General features: G+C 42.3%; 1 protein-coding gene across 1 annotated transcript in view; it reads right to left on the bottom strand.

Annotated features, from left to right (window-relative positions):
• Positions 1–12,512, bottom strand: part of LOC110508669 (TGF-beta receptor type-1) — a 90,333-nt gene that overhangs the window by 32,903 nt on the left and 44,918 nt on the right. Inside the window, exon 3 of the mRNA XM_021589377.2 lies at positions 216–452. Within this exon, the coding sequence (XP_021445052.1) occupies positions 216–452 (237 nt within the window). The remainder of the gene's footprint in view (positions 1–215; positions 453–12,512) is intronic.

Genomic DNA, 12,512 nt, shown 5'->3' with positions numbered 1-12,512 from the left:
AGCACTCCAAGGTGTGAAACCTGTATTGGTAAAGAGATGGGACGCTATTATGTTAGTTTCAGGAACATCTTAACGAAGATAAAACTGGGCATATTGTACAGAGCATTATGGGTATTGTAATAGACCATGCTACACCTCTAAGCTCAGCCATCTGTTGAAAATGTATCTCCCAAAGAGTGTGCTAAATGTACAGTACATCAAACTACAAAACCTACCTGATCCGGAGCCTGAGGTGGTCATGTCGTAGATGAGGTCTTTGAGGGTGTGGCCGTCAGCTAGGAAGGGGTGGTCCATGGTAGGGTCTTCCTCGTTGGGCACGCGGCGGTGGACGACAGAGCGGCTGTGGCACACGTAGAACACCAGCAGCAGCACAAAGCACAGCACACACACCGGCCCTGCGATGACAGCCGCCAGGGCTACTGGGCTCAGGGGGGGCGTACGGGCTGTGGGGACTAAGAAGGGGTGGGGGGGCGGGGGATGATCCAATCGCTGATTACTTTTTTGTACAACACCTGATGTCCCCACAAACGACTTCAACGACAGGCCGTCTCAGTCTGAAGTATGTAGCAAACATAGAGCAGGGGGAAAATTATGTTTGAGTCATCAGGCAACCGGCTATCACCAATCGCAGGAAATCAGTCAGTCCATAAGAGACAATCGCAAGCTGTTTAGTCTGTCCGTAAGAGACAGTTTCCATCAAAATAACTTCCTTACATAATACACACAGCTTTGTTGGGAGTGATAACAAAGCAAGAACTGATAGGATTCCTTTGAAAACACTGCAACAGCCTTGTTGAAACAACAAAAGCATTTCCCAATACTGGCTAGACTTTCTCATATTGACTTGCTGAGAATCAGAAAAGTGTAATCTGCACACAGCGCTGAGACGTGAGAGTGATCAAATATTAAAATGGTACTTTAAGTCAGGCGCTTTCTTTTCTCAGGATAAGGGCCGTCGTGGGACTTCATTACGAAGAATCAAAACTTGCTTCTGGAGCTTTTAAACCGTTCAACTGCCTGGCCACTGCCTGTCAAATCTTTCCAATATTCACAGCTGCACACATAGAGAGGAAGGCTTACTAATGGCTCTGCTATTGCTGTGACACAGCTGAATGACACTACTGTATGGTGAGACAGAGGACATCTGCTAACTATCATACTGAAAAGCACAGCATGGAGGCAGTTTCAGACCCATGACCAAGAATGACAGCACTGAGGTACTTCTTTCTGACCACAAGAGCTAAACCTGACAGCGTGTCCAGGCAGGGACATTGCCTCAGACATAAACAATATTCAGTGACATATAGGACCAGTTTCCTTATCAAAGATTAACCCTCTAGAGTCTAAGCTGGTGGCTAATTTGATGAAACATTTGGCATTACTGCCATTAGCCCATAGAAATGCATTGAATAACAGATTCACTACATGGAACAACAAGATAGTCAAAAGGAAGTTTGTTCTGAAGTGTCTGTCTATCTGAGATAAATAAGAAAGATGGGGAAACACAGACATGAATTTAACCCCTTATTTTAGGTACTAGACTATCTCCATATATACTTCTATTCATTTTTTAAACTAGTACTGGGAACCATCAGACACATTTTGTGAGCAAACCAACCGACAAGTACGTGTTTGTGAGAGTCATCTTTCCAGAGAGGTCATAATAGTTTTTAGAACAAACCGTTCGGATATAACAGTAGTTTTCATGAGTAGACTAATTTTTGTGATGTCTCAATCTGACTAACACCCCTCTCTCTATCTCTGCAACCTTTCACCGCAGATGCAGAAGGGCGATATCGGCGGATGCCGTGGATTGAGACGCATCCCATGCAAAAAAACATCTCCAGCTTCAAACAGACAGATTTTGATGGGGATTTTTTTAGTCGACTGGTTGATTGTTTGGTCTGTTGTTTGGACTGTTGGTTGGCCGAGATTTTTTTTAGTCGAGCAGTGGCAAATATATATTTAAAACATGTATGGCACACGAGGATGCCACGGGGATGGCACACCAGTATCACATTTACCTCAAATTACCATCAATTCTAATCTAAAATGTTTGTTTGATTACGCTAATTTCTGTTGATGGATTCAATATATTATTTATACTACAGTCTTACTGTTGTCATTGTATGAGTGGACACGTTGTTTGCAGAGCGTACAACCTAGGCTACACTTGTGAGAGAATTTTTGGTTTATTTTTATTCTATTTAGAAGTTGTCCATTTATTAATTGTCTTGTTTGGAGCGCTCCTGTCAATCTTGAGTAAGCACACACACCTGATTACGCATAGGAGTAGGCTAGGCTACCTGGCTTGCGTGAAAATGTAGACTTATAAATGCCCATTTGGGGGTCTGATACTATTTCTGATTGTCTTAACTCAACATCACTGTGTAGCTTCTCAAAGTAATTTGTTTACCTACTGTTTGAGGCAAAGCAAAGTCTGTTTTTACATCCATTGAGAATGAAAATAGTTCAACGTAGCCCATTTGAAAAATCTTTCCTGCTCTCTCCCTTTCAAAAATCACTCAGAGTGAAAGGGGGAAAAAATGTCATGCTCTGATTCGGTGGAAACGTCATAAAATAGGCCTGCCTGATTACTTCTTATCCCTTACGCAACTAACCCACTGTTGTGTCTTTCCGGAGCTCAGTGGCCCAGGAAATTGAGTGCCCAGAATATTTTGTTAAATGTTGCAAGTTTGCTAGCACCAGCTTCAAGCCAGACAAAGTTAATAGTTAAAACAGGTCATGCGTAGCCAATGTGATTTATAGGATATTTTCTACAGGCTGCAATGTTTTTATTCGAGTGGCTTTATGTATGCTATTGTTACATATTGTCAATGGAAGTTACTTTTAGATTTGTATAATTTTCATCAACTGGCCCCTCCGTCGCGACGTTACCTGAACGCCCATCTGCGGCCCGCTAATCGTTAGCTGTCTTATCGGCTGCTATCTGAATAGGTCTATCGGGCAATTTTCTTGGGCCACTATAACTATTTTGCCAATTGGATTGGTCCCTTCTACCACACGGAACCCCACTAATCTGCCGACGGAAATGCACGAGGTGGCTAAGAACAGACCTCCATCTTCTGCCAGCTTGCTACCCATGGCCCAGCTAGCTGTCTGAATCGCCGTGACCCCAACCAACCTCACTACTCCCTGGACCCTTATGATCACTCGGCTAAGCATGCCTCTCCTTAATGTCAATATGTCTTGTCCATTGCTGTTCTGGTTAGTGTTTATTGGCTTATTTCACTGTAGAGCCTCTAGCCCTGCTCATTATACCTTATACAACCTTTCAGTTCCACTACCCACACATGCGATGACATCACATGGTATCAATGATGTTTCTAGAGACAATATCTCTCTCATAATCACCCAATGCCTAGGTTTACCTCCACTGTATTCACATCCTACCATACCTTTGTCTGTACATTATACCTTGAAGCGATTTTATCGCCCGCAGAAACCTTCTCCTTTTACTCTCTGTTCCGGACGTCCTAGACGACCAATTCTCATAGCTTTGAGCCGTACCCTTATCCTACTCCTCTGTTCCTCTGGTGATGTAGAGGTGAATCCAGGCCCTGCAGTGCCTAAGCTCCACTCGTATTCCCCAGGCGCTCTCTTTTGATGACTTCTGTAACTGTAATAGCCTTGGTTTCATGCATGTTAACATTAGAAGCCTCCTCCTTAAGTTTGTTTTATTCACTGCTTTAGCACACTCTGCCAACCCGGATGTCCTAGCCGTGTCTGAATCCTGGCTTAGGAAGACCACCAAAAACTCTGAAATCTCAATCCCTAACTACAACATTTTCAGACAAGATAGAATGGCCAAGGGGGCGGTGTTGCAATCTACTGCAGAGATAGCCTGCAGAGTTCTGTCCTACTGTCCAAGTCTGTACCCAAACAATTTGAACTTCTACTTTTAAAAATCCACCTCTAAAAACAAGTCTCTCACCGTTGCCGCCTGCTATTTATAGACCACCCTCTGCCCCCAGCTGTGCTCTGGACACCATATGTGAACTGATTGCCCCCCATCTATCTTCAGAGCTAGTGCTGCTAGGTGACCTAAACTGGGACATGTTTAACTACTTGGTGACAGGGGGCAGTATTTTCACATCTAGATGAAATGCCCAAATTCAACTGCCTGCTACTCATCCCCAGAAGATATGCATATTATTAGTAGATTTGGATAGAAAACACACTGAAGTTTCTAAAACTGTTTGAATCATGTCTGTGAGTATAACATAAATTTAGCAGGCGAAAACCCGAGGACAAACCATTCAGATTTATTTTTTAGGTCACTCTCTTTTCAATGAGTTTTCATTGGAATCCAGATTTCTAAGGGACCTTCTTGCAGTCCCTACCACTTCCACTGGATGTCAACAGTCTTTAGAAATTGGTTGAGGTTTTCCCCGTGTGTAATGAAGACGTAGCCCTGTTCAGAACGAGGGTCACTTCAAGTGTAATGTTAGATAGAGGCGCATGACCAGAAAGCTAGCTACAGTTTGTTTTCCTCCTGTATTGAACACAGATCATCCCGTCTTCAATTTTATCGATTATTAACGTTTAAAAATACCTAAAGTTGTATTACAAAAGTAGTTTGAAATGTTTTGGCAAAGTTTACCGGTAACTTTTGAGATATTTTGTAGTCACATTGCGCAAGTTGGAACCAGTGTTTTTCTGGATCAAACGCACCAATAAATGGACATTTTGGATATATATTGACGGAATTAATCGAACAAAAGGACCATTTGTGATGTTTATGGGACATATTGTAGTGCCAACAAAAGAAGCCCGTCAAAGGTAAGGCATGAATTATATTTTTATTTCTGCGTTTTGTGTCGCGCCTGCAGTGTTGAAATATGCTTTTCTCTCTTTGTTGACGGAGGTGCTATCCTCAGATAATAGCATCGTTTGCTTTCGCTGAAAAGCCTTTTTGAAATCGGACATGTTGGCTGGATTCACAACAAGTGTAGCTTTAATTTGGTATCTTACATGTGTGATTTCATGAACGTTTGATTTTTATAGTAATTTATTTGAATTTGGCGCTCTGCATTGTCACTGGCTTTTGGCCAGGTGGGACGCGTCCCACATATCCCAGAGAGGTTAACACCCCAGTCATCATACAATCTAAGCTTGATGCCCTCAATCTCACACAAATGATCAATGAACCTACCAGGTACCACCCCAAAGCTGTAAACACGGGCACCCTCATAGATATCATCCTAACCAACTTGCCCTCTAAATACCCCTCTGCTGTTTTCAACCAAGATCTCAGCGATCACTGCCTCATTGCCTGCATCCGTAATGGGACAGAGGTCAAACGACCTCCACTCATCACTGTCAAACGGTCCCTGAAACACTTCAGCGAGCAGGCCTTTCTAATTGACCTGGCCCGGGTATCCTGGAAGGATATTGACCTCATCCCGTCAGTAGAGGATGCCTGGTTATTGTTTTTTATAAATGCCTTCCTCACCATCTTAAATAAGCATGCCCAATTCAAGAAATTTAGAACCAGGAACAGATATAGCCCTAGGTTCTCTCCAGACCTGACTGCCCTTAGCCAACAAAAAAACATCCTGTGTCGTTCTGCATTAGCATCAAACAGCTCCCGTGATATGCAACTTTTCAGGGAAGTTAAAAACCAATATACACAGGCAGTTAGAAAAGCCAAAGGCTAGCTTTTTCAAGCAGAAATTTGCTTCCTGCAACACAAACTCAAACTCGTTCTGGGACACTGTAAAATCCATGGAGAATAAGAGCACCTCCTCCCAGCTGCCCACTGCACTGAGGATAGGAAACTCTGTCACCACCAATAAATCCACTATAATTGAGAATTTTAATAAGCATTTTTCTACGGCTGGCCATGCTTTCCACCTGGCATAATCGCATGGTGTGCTTTCGCAGTAAAGCCTTGTTGATATCAGACACTGTGGTTGGATTTACAAGAAGTTTATCTTTAAAATGGTGGATAATACTTGTATGTTTGAGGAATTTTAATTAGGAATTTCTGTTGTTTTGAATTTGGCGCCCTGCAATTTCACTGACTGTTGTCGAGGTGGGACGCTAGCGTACCAGAGAGGTTAACTTTTTATGGCTGCAGGGGCAGTATTGAGTAGCTTGGATGAAAAGGTGCCCATTGTAAACGGCCAGCTCCTCAGTCTCAGTTGCTAATATATGCATATTATTATTAGTAATGGATAGAAAACACTCTGAAGTTTCAAAAACTGTTTGAATTATGTCTGTGAGTATAACAGAACTCAAAAACCTGAGAAATTCCACTTCCTGTTTTTTTTCTGGGGTGGCAGATTTTCAACCAAGCTCTCATTGAAATTACAGCGAGATATGAATGAGTTCACTTCCTACGCCTTCCACTAAATGTCAACAGTCAATAGAACTTTATCTGATGACTAATGTGAAGGGGGGTCGAATGACACAGGAAATAGTCACCACTGCCACGAGTTGACCATGCTTTCACCATGCGCATTCACAGAGGAAGGACCTGCGTTCCACCGGTCATCTGTAGTCATTCTAATTCTCCGGTTGGAACGTTATTCAAGATATATGTAAACAACATTCTAAAGATTGATTCAGTACATCGTTTGACATGTTTCTACTGACTGTTACGGAACTTTTGGACATTTCGTCACGTTATAGTGGACGCGCTTTGTGACGCTGGAATTGTTTACCAAATGCGCTAACCAAAGTACCTAATTGGAAATAAATAACGGACATTTTCGAACAAATCAAGCATTTATTGTGGACATGGGAGTCCTAGGACTGCATTCTGATGAAGTTCATCAAAGGTAAGGAAACATTTCTCATGTATTTTCTGGTTTCTGTTGACTCCAACATGGCGGCTAATTTGGCTTCTGTTCTGAGCGCTGTCTCAGATTATGGCATGTGTTGCTTTTTCCGTAAAAGTAAAAAAAATCTGATACAGCGGTTGCATTAAGGAGAGGTATATCTATAATTCCATGTGTATAACTTGTATTATCACCTACATTTATGATGAGTATTTCTGTTGAAACGATGTGGCTATGCAAAATCACTTGATGTTTTTGGAACTAGTGAATCTAATAAGCCAATGAAAACTCAGATTTTTTTATATAAATATTAACTTTATCAAACAAAACATGCAAGTATTGTGTAACATGACGTCCTATGAGTGTCATCTGATGAAGATAATTCAAGGTTAGTGATTCATTTGATCTTTATTTCTGCTTTTTGTGAATGCTATATTTAGCTGGAAAATGGCTGTGCTTATTGTGGTTTGGTGGAGACCTAACATAATCGTTTGTAGTGCTTTCGCTGAAAAGCCTATTTGAAAATCGGACACTTTGGTGGGATTAACAACAAGATTACCTTTAAAATGATACAAGACACATGTATGTTTTAGGAATTGTAATTATGAGATTTCTGTGGTTTGTATTTGGCGCCCTCTATTTTCACTGGTAGTTGTCATATCGATCCCGGTATTGAGATTGCAGCCATAACAAGTTAACAACCCTTCAGACGAGCTTCAATGCCATACAACTCTCCTTCCGTGGCCTCCAACTGCTCTTAAATGCAAGTAAAACTAAATTCATGCTCTTCAACCGATCGCTGCCTGCACCTGCCCGTCCGTCCAGCATCACTACTCTGGACGGTTCGGACTTAGAATATGTGGACAACTACAAATACCTAGGTGTTTGGTTGGACTCTAAGCTCTCCTCCCAGACTCACATCAAACATCTCCAATCCAAAGTTAAATATAGAATTGGCTTCCTATTTCGCAACAAAGCATCCTTCACTCATGCTGCCAAACATACCCTTGTAAAACTGACCATCCTACCGATCCTCGACTTCGGCGATATAATTTACAAAATAGCCTCCAATACCCTACTCAAAAAATTGGATGCAGTCTATCACAGTGCCATCCGTTCTGTCACCAAAGCCCCATATGCGACCTGTACGCTCTCGTTGGCTGGCCCTCGCTTCATACTCATCGCCAAACCCACTGGCTCCAGATCATCTACAAGACCCTGCTAGGTAAAGTCACCCCTTATCTCAGCTCGCTGGTCACCATAGCAGCACCCACCTGTAGCACGAGCTCCAGCAGGTACAGTGGGGCAAAAAAGTATTTAGTCAGCCACCAATTGTGCAAGTTCTCCCACTTAAAAAGATGAGAGGCCTGTAATGTTCATCATAGGTACACTTCAACTATGACAGACAAAATGTGGAAAAGAAATCCAGAAAATCACATTGTAGGATTTTTCATGAATGTATTTGCAAATTACAGTGGAAAATAAGTATTTAGTCACCTACAAACACGCAAGATTTCTGGCTCTCACAGACCTGTAACTTCTTCCTCCAATCGTTACCTGTATTAATGGCACCTGTTTGAACTTGTTATCAGTATAAAAGACACCTGTCCACAACCTCAAACAGTCACACTCCAAACTCCACTATGGCCAAGACCAAAGAGCTGTCAAAGGACAACAGAAACAAAATTGTAGACCAGCACCAGGCTGGGAAGACTGAATCTGCAATAGGTAAGCAGCTTGGTTTGAAGAAATCAACTGTGGGAGCAATTATTAGGAAATGGAAGACATACAAGACCACTGATAATCTCCCTCGATCTGGGGCTCCACGCAAGATGTCACCCCGTGGGATCAAAATGATCACAAGAACGGTGAGCAAAAATCCCAGAACCACACGGGGGGACCTAGTGAATGACCTGCAGAGAGCTGGGACCAAAGTAACAAAGCCTACCATCAGTAACACAATACGCCGCCAGGGACTCAAATCCTGCAGTGCCAGATGTGTCCCCCTGCTTAAGCCAGTACATGTCCAGGCCCGTCTGAAGTTTGCTAGAGAGCATTTGGATGATCCAGAAGAAGATTGGGAGAATGTCATATGGTCAGATGAAACCAAAATATAAATTTTTGGTAAAAACTCAACTCGTCGTATTTGGAGGACAAAGAATGCTGAGTTGCATCCAAAGAACATTATACCTACTGTGAAGCATGGGGGTGGAAACATCATGCTTTGGGGCTGTTTTTCTGCAAAAGGACCAGGACGACTGATCTGTGTAAAGGAAAGAATGAATGGGGCCATGTATCGTGAGATTTTGAGTGAAAACCTCCTTCCATCAGCAAGGGCATTGAAGATAAAACGTGGCTGGGTCTTTCAGCATTACAATGATCCCAAACACACCGCCCGGGCAACGAAGGAGTGGCTTCGTAAGAAGCATTTCAAGGTCCTGGAGTGGCCTAGCCAGTCTCCAGATCTCAACCCCATAGAAGATCTTTGGAGGACATCACTGCTCTAGGGGAGATCTGCATGGAGGAATGGGCCAAAATACCAGCAACAGTGTGTGAAAACCTTGTGAAGACTTACAGAAAACGTTTGAACTCTGTCATTGCCAACAAAGGGTATATAACAAAGTATTGAGATAAACTTATGTTATTGACAAAATACTTATTTTCCACCATAATTTGCAATGTGATTTTCTGGATTTTTTTTCTCATTTTGTCTGTCACAGTTGAAGTGTACCTATGATGAAAATTTACAGGCCTCGCTCATCTTTTTAAGTGGGAGAACTTGCACAATTGGTGGCTGACTAAATACTTTTTTTGCCCCACTGTATATCTCTCTGGTCACCCCCAAAGCCAATTCTTCCTTTGGCCGCCTCTCCTTCCAGTTCTCTGCTGCCAATGATTGGAACGAACTACAAAAATCTCTGAAACTGGAAACACTTATCTCCCTCACTAGCTTTAAGCACCAGCTGTCAGAGCAGCTCACACATTACTGCACCTGTACATAGCCCATCTATTATTTAGCCCAAACAACTCTCTTCCACTACTGTATTTATTTATTTGTTTATTTATTTAGCTCCTTTGCACCCCATTATTTCTATTTTGCACATTCTTCCACTGCAAATCTACCATTCTAGTGTTTTACTTGCTATATTGTATTTACCTCGCCACCATGGCCTTTTTTTGCCTTCATCTCCCTTATCTCACCTCATTTGCTCACGTTAAATATAGACTTATTTTTCTACTGTATGTTTGTTTTACTCCATGTGTAACTCTGTTGTTGTATGTGTCGAACTGCTTTGCTTTATCTTGGCCAAGTCGCAATTGTAAATGAGAACTTGTTCTCAACTTGCCTACCTGGTTAAAAAAAGTGAAATAAATGTTTTTGACAGAATTTGGATTAACCACATCACATTGATTTTGAGATATGAAGACTACTATTAACTAAATGAAACTGTTCCACCAAAATGTGCACATGAAAATCCTAACTGGCACGCAGATCAGTTGAAATTATATTGTAGGAGAGGGTTCAGACTTAAAAAGCATGTTCAATGGAAATCGAATTTGCCTCAGTGTTCAGCAGGGTTTCTGTTGTGGGCCCTGACAAGTGACCGGCATTTTTTTTTACCCATATGCATTAGTAGGTGTTTAACTCATTACCAAATGTGCTCAGAATGACAGAAATAACATTTAGATTATGGTAACTCATCTTATCAGAACATGCAACTTCTGTAATGAAGCAGTCAATAAAACGTCATTTTCAAACATTTGCCAAAATGCAATTAGCTGGAAAACACCATTCTAAACAGGACACATGATACCAGTGATTCCATGTGAACGAGATGATAGGCGGTGCGTGAGTCAAGTTTGGGGAAGTACATTTTCACTATAAAAACTTTGAACATTGAGATATTAAATAAATGATAGATCAGAAGCATAGAATATAAGGAGTGAAATAGACTAGGTTTTATGTCAGAAGTGAATGATTTTCTGTAGAAAGACAGAGTGGATTTGGAATGTGTTGGGTGGATGGGAGGAGATCACAGGGTTGTTATAGGGGAGCGGATGGGCATCTGTGTATTAGGCAAAGGAGGGGTTGAGGTCAGGTTAGGTCCCCTGAATGGAGTAATAAGTGTTTATTACCCTATTGCCCTCTTCCTGTGGAACCATCTGTGGGGTGATGCACAATTGGTCTAGCGTCGTCTGGGTTAGGGAGGGTTTGGCTGGTAGGGAAATCCTTGTATCATCGTGCACCAGCGACTCCTGTGGCGGGTCGGGCACAGTGCGCGCTAACCAAGGTTGCCAGGTGCACAGTGTTTCCTACGACACATTGGTGCGGCTGGCTTCCGGGTTGGATGGCGCTGTGTTAAGAAGCAGTGCGGCTTGGTTGGGTTGTGTATCGGAGGACGCATGACTTTCAACCTTCGTCTCTCCCGAGCCCGTACGGGAGTTGTAGCGATGAAACAAGATAGTAACTACTAAACAATTGGATACCACGAAATTAGGGAGAAAAAGGGGTAAAATTCAACAACAAAAAAAAACACAAACAAACGGTATAAGATACATGTATGTTTGAGGAATTTTTATTATGATATTTCTGTTTTGAATTTGGCGTCCTGCACTTTCACTGGCTGTTGTCATTTTGATCCCGTTAACGGGATTGCAGCCCAAAGAAGTTTTAAACAGTTTGGAAAATTCCAGAAAATTATGTCATGGCTTTAGAAGCTTCTGATAGGCGACATTCAAACCCAGTGCCTCTTTGCTTGACATGGGAAAATCAAAAGAAATCAGCCAAGAGCTCAAAAAAAAAATTGGAGACCTCTACAAGTCTGGTTCATCCTTGGGAGCAATTTCCAAATGCCTGAAGGTACCACTTTCATCTTTACAAACAATAGTACACAAGTTTAAACACCATGGGACCACGCAGCCGTTGCGCCGCTCAGGAAGAAGAGGCCTTCTGTCTCCTAGAGATGAACGTACTTTGGTGCGAAAACTGCACATCCATCCCAGAACAACAGCAAAGGACCTTGTGAAGATGCTGGAGGAAACAGGTACAAAAGTATCTATATCCACAGTAAATGAGTCCTATATCAACATAACCTGAAAGGCCGCTCAGCAAGGAAGAGGCCACTGCTCCAAAACCGCCATAAAAAAGCCAGACTACAGTTTGCAACAGCACATGGGGACAAAGATCGTACTTTTTGGAGAAATGTCCTCTGGTCTGTCGAAACAAATATAGAACTGTTTGGCCATAATGACCATCGTTATGTTTGGATGAAAAGGGGGGAGGCTTGCAAGCCAAAGAACACCATCCCAACCGTGAATCACAGGGGTGGCATCATCATGTTGTGGGGGTGCTTTGCAGCAGGAGGGACTGGTGCACTTCACAAAATAGATGGCATCATGAGGTAGGACAATTATGTGGATATATTGAAGCAACATCTCCAGACATCAGTCAGGAAGTTAAAGCTTGGTCGCAAATGGGTCTTCCAAATGGACAATGACCCCAAGCATACTTCCAAAGTTGTGCCAAAATAGCTTAAGGACAACAAAGTCAAGGTATTGGAGTGGCCATCACAAAGCCTTGACCTCAATCCTATAGAAAATGTGTGGGCAGAACTGAAAAAGGACTCCTACAAACCTGACTCAGTTACACCAGCTCTGTCAGAGGAATGGGCCAAAATTCACCCAACTTATTGTGGGAAGCTTGTG

The sequence above is a fragment of the Oncorhynchus mykiss genome, chromosome 28 (genome assembly GCF_013265735.2).
Source record: "Oncorhynchus mykiss isolate Arlee chromosome 28, USDA_OmykA_1.1, whole genome shotgun sequence".
Classification (NCBI taxonomy): domain Eukaryota; kingdom Metazoa; phylum Chordata; class Actinopteri; order Salmoniformes; family Salmonidae; genus Oncorhynchus; species Oncorhynchus mykiss.
The sequence above is the reverse complement of the archived record's forward strand: the minus strand, read 5'-3'. Positions and strand labels throughout refer to the sequence as shown.